The sequence below is a fragment of the Sturnira hondurensis genome, unplaced genomic scaffold (genome assembly GCF_014824575.4).
Source record: "Sturnira hondurensis isolate 20B ecotype Veracruz unplaced genomic scaffold, ASM1482457v3 Scaffold0014384, whole genome shotgun sequence".
NCBI lineage: Eukaryota > Metazoa > Chordata > Mammalia > Chiroptera > Phyllostomidae > Sturnira > Sturnira hondurensis.
The window spans coordinates 41281135-41292149 of NW_028087015.1; the positions used below are offsets into that span (position 1 = coordinate 41281135).

The following is an 11015-nucleotide window of genomic DNA, read 5'->3' on the forward strand; positions in this document are numbered from 1 at the left end:
TCCCTCCCCACCTAAAACAAAAGCAAACCAAGAGGACAGCTAGATCAAGAGTGGAACCATAGAAATGAAGAACACATGGAGGGTTAGAAACAGAGGGGTGGGAGGGGGAGAAGCGGGGAGAAGGCACAGAAAATAGCATAGATGGTAGGCAGAAAATAGATAGGGGGGAGGGCGAGAATAGTGGGGGGAAATATAAAATCTAAAGAACTTGAAACACGTGGTTATAAACTAAGGGGGGAGAATGGTGGGGGAGGGAGGGTGTGGGTGGAGGGGATTGAAGGGGGGGAATAGAACAACTGTAATGGTATAATCAATAAAAAAACTAAAAAAAAAATAAAATAAAGATAGTCATTTAAAAAAAATAAAACAACCTTTTGTTCCTTTTTTGTTTACATTTAAAAAAATAACTTAAACATGTTTGAAATCAAAATAGGAAAGAAGAAAAACTCTCTTGCATTCCATTTTACATGGTATTCTATGTCCCTTGGCTATGACTTTGAATTTGGCGTGCAACTTGTCCTTTCTAGTGAGCATGAAGTACCAGAGGCCATGGGCGATGCCGTCAGGCGAGTTAGGTGGGCACAGCTAAAGAGAGCAGGCTGCATGGCGCGCCTGGGACTGTCGCTGCTGTGGGCAGTGGTGAGAAAGGGATTGAACAGATGAGGAAGGCAGCCTGTCCCATGCAATGCTGAGCACCCAGCTACCACGTGCGGTTTAGTGTCAAAGGTCCTATCACTTTTATGTGAAATAGTAAGACAGTTGCTATTTCTCTACATGCACGGAAGCACATGTATACATTTACTTGTATCGTTGCAATTTACTTGCACCTTGGAAGGAATGGACCTGTGCCAGTAATTCTGCAGTTAAAGAGAGCGACGTACAATTGAGAAGGCTGTTCCTGAGTTCCAAAGGGGAGGACATGCTTGTCTTTCTAAAGTGTCTGCCTCGGCCATTTTAGAGCACAATTTGCTATAAAATTTCTCCCGCTTGGTAGCAAGTTCTATTTAAGGTTTAATTAAGAATGTTTTTCAGACCTGCATGTTTTCAGATGTAGATATTCATAACTACCTTTAAAATAAGCCCATCGCAAACAAAAATCCAAGGTTGTCAGCCTCCAATGTGAATGTTTTGAAGTACCTGCTGTGTCAATATTTAGTCTTGTTATATTGTGGTAGCACATACACACCGTAAAACTGGCCATTTTAACCATTTTAAATGTAGGGTTCAGTGCCATCAGGTATGTCCGTTGTGTTACCTTCACCACATCCATCCCCAGAACTTTCTCATCCTTCCAAACTGGAATTTGGTACCTATCAAACACCGAATCCCCATTCCCTTCGTACTTAGTCTCGATGAGAAGGTGATGTGGTTTTAACACAGTAAAGGGACACACTCTGTATGGGTCCTAACTGCATGTTTGTGTGGTTAATGGAGCTACAGAGAAAACAAAGTTATGCTCTATTTCAATGCCAAAGTCTTTGGCCTAGGTAATTCTATAAGGAATTTTCACAAATTATAATGACTTGTAGCGAATATTTAAAATCTAAAATGATTAGCAAATGAATTTGTAATCACAATGCAGAAATAATTTCCATGGATTTAGCATTGAACTATCTAGATTTGGTATATTTTAGTTTAAATTTTCTCAACTCCAGCACTGTTGGAATTCTGGGCCTGGTAATTCTCTGTGGTGATAATTCTCTGTGCTTATGCACTCCAAGAAATTTAGCAGCATCCTGACTTCCACCCACTAGATGTCAGTAGCACCCCCCAGAGACAGCCAAAAATGTCTTTAGACATTGTTAACTTGTTACCAAAGGGACTCGAGTAGGGGCAAGGTTCTATTACTGAATGGGCATGCCCCTTCTCTCGGGTTCCCGTTCTATTAGGTTTGCCTTGCCTACCACAAGGGAATTATAGCTCTTAATGCCAGAGATTGGTGAAAAGGAAAGGAATTATTTATTCAAAAGTTATACAGACTTAAGAGCAATGACTTAATGTCCTCATTAAAATCCGAAGTTCCTTAAACCATCCACAAACACACACACAGTCCTTCCTTTCCCCGCCTCCCCTCCCCCTTGCCCAGTCTGGCGTACCGTATCTCAGGAAAAGAAACAGAAGTCCATGGCTCAGGTAGCTCCTGGTTCTTCCCAGAAATCCATGCTTGGCCGGCAGGCTTTCCATAGTTCCCATCACCATCAGCTGTGTCACCTGGATCTCCAGTTCTTAATCCAAACCCACATGGCACCTTCTTACGGCCCACCAGCAAGAGTCCTTTCACCCCTTTCCTTCCCACAGTGTCTCTCCTGCATTCTTTCAAACTGCTAAGAGAGAGCTCTGCATCACTGCTAAGAGCTCTGTCTTGCTTTCTTGCTTCCTGAGCTATGTGGCAAAAAGACCCCGAAAGCCGTGCAGACCCCCTCTTCTCGTCAAAGCTGCGTGGTTCTCCCCTCTTAAGGCTGCGCACTCCGGTTTAAATCCCAGCGCCAGTCTTCCTCTGCAGCCCCATTTCTGACTCCTCCCACAATCAGCTACACCTGTCAGCATTCCCATATTTTTTTCCAGCTTTTCTAGGCTGCCATAGTAAGTCCGGGCAGGCATGGCCCGGTGGTGTGGAATAAATCATCTCCAAGCTCACACGAAAGTGCTGTAACCAGGGGGACTCGCCCCCTAGTTACACCCTGGGTGGAAGTCACTCCCATCCCCCTGGCTCAAAGCATGGCCACAGCTATTTAACATATCCACGAAACCAGTTAAAGGTTATAGATGTGTTAAATGACCATGTCTGAGGTTAGTTGCAAAACTGTTGCTACACAAAGCTCTCAATGGACCTGCTCCATGCACCCCATCCCCCAGTTCAGACTTGTGGGGGTGAGGACATCCCATATTTTTAATATTTCCTAGACACACTGAGTTCTGGACCTCATTACAAATCCCTCTTTGGGGGCCCCTTGATTGCACCCCATTACGAAATGTCCCTGGGGTTCAAAATTGCTGTTGGTTGAGAAGCACCGATCTGGATGATACTATTCCTGTTGTGTCTAAAAGCTCCAAAGTTTTCCAAAGCTAGGAGGTATTGCATAGTTTGTGAATCCATGAAAACACGTTCTTCAGCCCTTTCTTACTGCTTTACAGATGTGTTTTTCAACAGGCAACTGGTTTTATAATGCACTGAATTCCATTGTAAAGAAACTGGCGGGAGGACGGAACAGCAGAGTGTTGTCGATTATTCCCATTGTGGTCAGTACAGCTGAAGCAATGCAGGTCAAATCGTGCTTTTGTAATTTGGACCATGGCGTTTTCCTGTCGAAACTGGAAGGATGGCTAACCACTGATCAGTGTGTAGGAAACCGACAATGGGAAGGATTCTATTCACAGGAGTACCTCCAGACTTCTACTCACTGTCGAAGGGAGGCCGCCTGGACATTACACATGAGAGGTGGTTCCAGATCTGCTGGGGATTCCAAGGAATTCTCTGTGTTTAAGTCAAGTCATAGGGCTATTCCCTGTCCCACTGAAGGTGCACTGGGCAAAATGCTGTCCACACAGCAAACACCAGATTAAAAAAATTCAATTTATTGGAGTAACACTGGTTGATGACATTATGTAAATGTAAGGTGTACAACTTTATAATACAACATCTGTATAATTTACTACATGCTCACTGCCCAAAGTCTAGTCTCCTCCTGTTGTCTGGGCCTATGACAAGTTTGTGTGTCATTCTTACGCAGGGCCCATGCTAATCTCCTTTTCTGATTTTAGCGTATGCACTGTCGAGGTGAGCTCTAAACTCCAACTTCCCGATAAACGGGACCCTGCCCTACCAGCCACGCATTCAGACAGACACTGACTCGAATCCCGGCTTGGCCAATCTGTTAAATGTGTGAACTGGCACCAATTTTCTAACTTTTCTGACCTTTACTTTCCTTGTCTCTTAAATGGGCATTTGTTAAGGAGAGTTAAGTATCACAATGTATAAAGAGTGTATAGCTAATGGTAAATGCTCCAGGAATGGTAGCGACCATGACCAACGACATTACTTTTAGGGTGCTGCATAGAACACTCCATCTCTTGTAAGATGCTTTCCAGCATTTTACATTTTTACTGTCTACACTTGTTGCAGCTGAGACTATTGCAGAACCAGGTTCAGCCATGAAAATGATATGTGCTGACCACAAAGAAGCTCTTTTCCAGGTGACCACACCTCCTGTATCTCTTGCCTTTTAGATGCCCCTTTGACATCGGCAGCACCTACCTGTCAGCCCTGGGAGAAAGTGCAGAATTCAAAATGTGTTTGTAAATTGCCCAACGAATGTCGGTAAGCCCCATCTTTGCTCCAATCTCTGTTTCATTTTACTCAAGATAAATAAAACGATTCCTTAGGTGCTAGTCTCTGTTAGATCCAAGGTGCTACTTACCAAGAATTAAGGGTCTTTGCTTTTTATTCTGCTCCAGCTGCTGCCTGCTGTTTGCCTGGGTCACCAGAGCTAATGGGTGGAGGCATCTAACCCGGCTAGAGAGAGGCTGAAGGACTACTTGAGCATTGCCTATAGTACATGTAAAAAGGACGAAACTGCCACCTGAGGATTTAGAGCTTGAGAGGGTTGGGACTGAAATCTAGAGGCAGAAAGCAATGCCCACAGTGAGGAAAGCAGTGGGTTTCTGATCCCTGAAACGTCTGTCTCTATATTGCTTTATAAGATGCCAACCAGCTGGAGACCAGTTCACCGTAGAAGGAGACCTGAGGGAGTTCCTAGATGTCCTCATCACGGTCCTAGCCAGTACAGACGGCACGATTAAATTAAGACAGAGGAGGATGACAAGTGGGACTGTTAGCTGGAGAGTGGAAGAGTAAAGGACAGTGCCAGCCACAGGGCAGTGTCCTGGACGAGTCAGTGTGGGTGCATATCCATGCCCAAGCTCGAAGGAGTAAGGGAGGAGCATTTACAAGAACCTAGACATAAAGAACCTAGACTGGAGATGGCAGCTGAGGAGGGACCCGGGGGACTAAAACCCCCACCTGCACACCCCTCCCCTTCCAGTCTCCTACCACTGCTCCCACTGATTCAATGCCCCCAAAACTAGAGGACAAGGAAATCTGTTGACGTGACAGATTCGGCAGCTTGCCCGGCTGGGTGGGGGAGAGGGAGTGAGACACCAGAGAGGCAGGTGGGAGAAATATGTCCACGTGCCCAGGCTTAATCAGAACACACATTTACAGGCCAATTACTTGGCTTCCAATGATTATTATCAGCACACCCAACTCCATGAACACCTGCAGTGGGGGATGGGAGTGTGGTGGTGTCTGACCAGGAAGAACTGCTTGTGGGGAGGAGAATACAACAAAACAGTGGGACTGGCAATGGTGTTGGTTGCCCTGAATGTTCTGACTGCTGTTATTGTCTCTCAAGCATTGTTTACTCTGATTCACTTCCATCAGCTTTCCAACTTGCCCAATTCATTTAGTTTGTCTGCAGCCTGCTGTCTATAGATGCGGAGTGTGTGAGTTTACATAAAAGATCCTGTCAAGATCCGTGGGGCCTTGTAAAAGTCTCTGCCTTTTAAGCTGTTTTGAGCAGTTCTATTTAAATTTAAATAAGCCAATAGAGAAAAGAGATGAAGATTTGTTTTCATTGTGTAAATAACTCCAACTAAATGTAGCACTTGGTCAGAGAAGAGAAAATTAGAGCTAAGTATACGTACAAGTAAAGATAGACATTGTCTACTCTACAAAAGTGCTTTGTTGTCTAAGCTTTCACTGCAGTAACGCCTCCCTTATCCATCCACACTCAGAAATGCAGTTGTTTTCATCAGGGACATTTCTAAAAAGCTGGATCTCATCATTTTGGCACCAGTGCTTCAGGAAACAAGGAATTATCTTTTATGAAAATATTTTTTGAGTATTTTGTAGATGCAGATGCTACAACACAGCATTGAAGCAGTTTCATCCCCCCTTGAGGATTTGGTCACTGACCGCTGGGCTCGTGTGTCCTGTGGTCAGTGACCTCACCTAACCATAGTTTCTGAGTGTTGGATCTCTGCGTACTTCCTGTCCCCTCCTGTCTTCAGCCCACCAGCTGTCCCTAGCACATCTTGCCTTCTCTTCCCATTTGCTGTATCTGGATGAAGCTAGGTTGACACTAGCTGTCTCAGCTCTCTAAACATCAAGAGCAAATACAGAGCAAAAAACATTCTTTTAGAAGGATGTCCAACTCACAGCCCACGGAGTAGCAAGCAGCCCAGGATGGCTGTGAATGCACCCCAACACAAACCCGTAAATTTACTTAAAACATCATGAGATTATTTTGTGAGTGCATGTTGCAATGTATTTAATGTGTGGCCCAAGACAACTCTTCTTCTTCCAGTGTGGCCCAGAGAGGCCCAAAGGTTGGACGCCCCCACCCCCGAATGGGGGTTGGACCCTTATAATGAAGGGATGTGAGTGTCTGCCCCACCTTTTTGGAGCTTCACCTGTCATTTCTCACCTTCAGTTTCTAAGGAAGGACCATCTTGTAAACAACATAATGAAAACCATTCATTCCAGGTCCTCCTTGGGGGTGTGTGCTCGCGACGAGAGAAGGGGAAGGACGCTGCCCCTGACTGTGTGCAAGCTGCACGCTGTGCGCTGCCAGGGCCTGCGGTTCACGCTGACGGGCGCGGGCAGCTGTGTCCTCCCTGCCTCAGCCAGGAAAGCGTGCGGCGCCTGTCCGCTGTGGGAAAAATGTGACGGTAAGGGGCATCTCTTTTCTTTCATTAAAAAAAATAGGGGACGCGTTCCACATTTGCACGTCATCATTCCTCAGGGGCCACGCTAATCTCCCCGTCAGTCCAATGTTAGTGTTTGTGCGGCCACAGCGAGAGGAGGGAATTTTTCATCTGAAACTGTGAGACTGCTAAAGCAGTAGTGCTGAGGGTTGGAGGAACGTCATTTGCTAGTTGAGCACAGACCCCTGAGGGTGTCAGAGGCTCGGGCTGCTCTGAGAGGGAACTGGGAGTCAGGTTGGGTGAAGTGCCCAAAGGCCAGGAACCCATCCCTGCTGCTCTGAAGGTCCTCCCATACATCAGTGAGTCCCGTTCTGCCTTCGTGATTTGTGCCCTGTCCTTGTATCACCCATATTGTGTACTTGGCTTTTCCAAGAGGGAGAAGCTGGGGCAGAGTAGGCCTTCCCCCCAGCCGCCCTGTCCCCATGCAGCACGCACCTGTGCAGAGTGCTAACCAGGGTGCTATACCCAACACTGCAACCAGCCAGCCCTGTGGTAGGGGCTCAGCCCTGGACTACTTGTGCCAGGGACTTCTACCTGCACCTATGCAAGTCCTACTGAGTCCTCATGCCGCTGGGCTGGCAGAGAGCCTTGCCCGTCCCTCAGGGGCATGTCTGTGTCAGGGGTTGAGTGCTGACCTGAATTTGGCCAGTTCTCTCTCTACCTTTAGCAAGAATTGGGTCAGCTGCTGGGATCCATGGTACAGGCTACTCCCAAGCTCTGGACACCGTATCAAGTGTAGTACCTTCGGATATGGGGCTGAGTGCACAGCTGTAATGCTAGCACCGCGCTTGGAGCTCACATAGGCCCCTCCATGAAATGGCTTCTTCATGTGGTGTCACCAGCCCCAGGGCCTACTTAGGCACAAGAGCCTCCAGTGTCACATGAGGCCATTGACACCAATGGAGAATTTGGACCAACCAAGCTACATCTGTGACAAGTGGCTAGCAAGGCCACCAGGCTCTCCCTCCCAGAGCTTGCTAGGTCCAGGTGCTTTCAAAAGTCTTGTGGTCTTTCAGGGCCCTGGTCTCTTCTCTCATGGGCCATTTCTGGAAGAAAATATGCCTTCCTATGGCGAGTCTCCAGCTCATTCTAGAGGTTGCTGGACAGTCCTGTGAGCATAGGAGACGTGGACGCAGGACCTTGACCTTGAGGTCATTGCTGTCCACAGACAAGCTTGATCCAGACAGAAACCACACAGCATGTGTGTCTGTGGGTTCTGCGTGAAGACAGAGGCCTGCCACCCATCCAGTCCACTGATGAGGGGTGATCAGTGAGGACTGAGTGGGCGACATGGACCGAAGCGCTAGCCCCCAGGCAGGAAGTCCCAGGAAGGGGCAAAGCCAGGGGAGCAGAACTTGGCGTCCAGTGCAGCTGTCTCTGTGGCACAGGCTGGCCCCACACCCTCTTCCTGGATGGTGGTCTGGGCTTCTGGTCCCCTGTGAAGCCATCTGAAAGCACGGCTCCTCCAGACTTGGTGGCTGCCTTCTCCCTTCTCCGCAGTTGGGGCTGTGGCAGACATAGCTGTAGTTATTGTGCTGCACTATTTTTAACATCTCATGACTTCATGCGAAAGTGTTCTATTGTTAATAGAACCCTTTCGGATAAACATAACTCCAAGGCACATCTGCATGTCATTAAAAATCTCAACTTCATAAAAAATAGACTCATAGTAACTATTTTTTAACAAAGAAACTTCTTCTCATTTTCTTCAAAGGACGTCTCACTTGCTATAAACATTAAGGAACTATCTAAATACTTGGAATGAAACAAAATGATGGCGTAGCCTCCAGCCAGATGCTCTTCGGAGCTCAAGGGCAGCTGTTTCCTTGGGTTGCGGGGAGTATGGGGCTGGGCAGGTGCGACAAACCTGCAGTGCCAAGCGGACACTTTCTCCTAGAGGGGCCCGAGGGTCTGGAGAGAATAGGAAGAGAAGTTACTTTCTTGAGTTGTCATTCCGTATTTCTGGTGCTGTGTCCAAGGGCACTCACAATGACCATCACCACCACGGCAGACATAGCCTGCCTCCCTGTACCCCCACGGTGCGGGGGAGGGCTGGGTCACTGCCCTCAGTTTCCCCATCTGTCTCCAGCACAGACAACGACACCCATGACTTCAGCTACAGTCCCTTTGGGTCTGGCAGTCACCATAGCTGGCTGGTTGACCTTGTCACTTTCCTTCTGGAGACACCTGGCTACTCTATTCCGGCCTCGAAACTTCAGCGCACACAGTGCTATCCTGCACAGCTTATTTCTGTTTTGTTTTTATTTTTATTTATTTATTTATTTGTTGTGGGACATGTGGCCTTTGGCACTTCATGCCCTTTATCTCATACCAAGTTGGGGTGTTTGATCCTTTGTCTCTCTGACCCAGGAGTGAGCTGGACCCGGCTCCACTTGGGAGAACCGTCTCCTGTGGTCCAAACAACAATGGCAATCCTGGTGCCAGCTTCCAAACTTGCTTATTCTGAGTGGAGCCCAGTCCTCCTGCATGTCCAGGGGGTGGGGGGTTCCATCCCCGGAGGCAGGAGCTCCTATGGGTCGCTAACCACTGTCCTGACTTTAGAGGCAAAGGCCCTTCACTCACCCATCTGCACCACCTGCCAGTAAGCACCTCTCACTTACCTTTGCAGACCAGAACAGCGAGTGCGTCTGCAGAGAGGCCTCAGAGTGCGAGGAGCAAGGCATCAGCGTCTGCGTGGCGGTGAATGGCGGCCAGGCGCGGACGATGACTGAGTGTGAGGCCGGAGTCCTGAAGTGTCAAGGGCAGAACGTCTTGGTCACTAGCATAGAGCCTTGCGAGGGGGTAGCTCAGTAGGCTCCCGGCTGCAGGGCGGGGACAGGAGTGGGGGAGGGAGGGGCTTGCTCAGAATCCCGCAGTGGCTGTATGGAAACGTCCCATAAGTGGGATGAGCGCTGCAACATCCCCGGGAAGGCACATTCTTTCTGCTTCCCTCCAGGGCCCTTGCGCCCTCAGCCCCGAGCTGCCCACAGTAGCCAGACCTTCATCAGATACTCTTTTTCCTTAAAAAAAAAAAAAAAAATCAGGCTGAAGAGTTTTCATGAACCTCTGTCTGAATTAACTATGTTCTTGGAGAAAATGCTAACTTCTCTGGATTTGGACTTTTTAGTTGGAAAATTAGAAGGTTAGGCCAGAGAAACTCAAATGCTCCCTTTAAGTCTGGGCGGCCCCGCCCAGGGGCCAAAACGCGCTCTGCAGCTGGGTTAGGAAACAGAAACATTAGAGAGGCGGCCCGCTCAGTAAACCCGAATACAGAGGGGACCCTGAATGCAGAAAGACAGGTGCAACGACTCCATCCCGGGAAGGACACACGGGCACCACCCTGTCGGCTCCAGCACCTCGGGAAGGGCTCCCCAGTCCTGTCGGGAGACGGAAACACCGCCTCCTCACAGCCGAATTCGTCATGTCCTGGTTATGGGCGCCTTCTGCCCCTTTGTCTGACAACTCACATAATCCAGTCTTGTTTGGGGGGCATTCTTAGTGCAGGTCACAGCCAAGACCTCCAGTTTGCCCCGCCCTTTTTTCTTCGCTTGGAAGCGCCAGTTCCCGGCTGAGCCAGGCGCGATTGCCCATTAGAGAGCACGTTTTTCACCCATGTGGGTATGTTCTGGTTTTTCAGGGCCTGTGGAGGTAGATGGACTTGAAGCATTGACTTCAGTTTACTCCTTACTCACTCTTAATCAAAACAAAAAGAAAGGAAAACAGCTGTGGGAGATGAAACGAGTGGGCTTACATGGAACTTAAAATATGCTTTCATATACAAATAATATCTCTGTATTTTTCTGATACTGATAAATCCATTTCTGCAAAGCTTTAGTTAAAATGACAATGATTAAAATACTCATTAAAGACACTATCCTTTGCAATGTTTTGATTTGTATTATGTTTAATTTTAAAGAATCTTTCCACGAAGAGTGGTTAATGTGCTCTTTTAAAATATATTTTTATTTTTTAAACTACTTTATTGAGTATGATTGACGTTAAAAAGCTGTGCATATGTAATATATACTACAACTTGATGAGTTTGAGGATAAGTATACTCCCATCAAGGCAATAAATATATCCATCATTTCCCAAAGTTTCCTCCCTCCCCATTATTATTATTATTAATTATTATTATTATTGTAAGAATACAGTGTAAGATCTTTCTTTGTTCTTAGAAAATCCTAAGCATCCGTGACAGTGTTGCTAGCCAGAGGCCCTATAGCTTGCCATGGCTGTAGCTGTGCCGT

The 11015-nt window shown here is 47.4% G+C and overlaps 1 protein-coding gene across 1 annotated transcript in view; it reads left to right on the top strand.

Moving 5' to 3' along the window:
- Positions 1 to 10636, top strand: part of C7 (complement C7) — a 55557-nt gene extending 44921 nt beyond the window's left edge. Inside the window, exons 16-18 of the mRNA XM_037063232.1 lie at positions 4228 to 4318; positions 6545 to 6729; positions 9395 to 10636. Coding sequence (XP_036919127.1) covers positions 4228 to 4318; positions 6545 to 6729; positions 9395 to 9579 — 461 coding nt within the window. The 3' untranslated portion in view covers positions 9580 to 10636. The remainder of the gene's footprint in view (positions 1 to 4227; positions 4319 to 6544; positions 6730 to 9394) is intronic.
- The last annotated feature ends 379 nt before the right edge of the window (positions 10637 to 11015 follow it).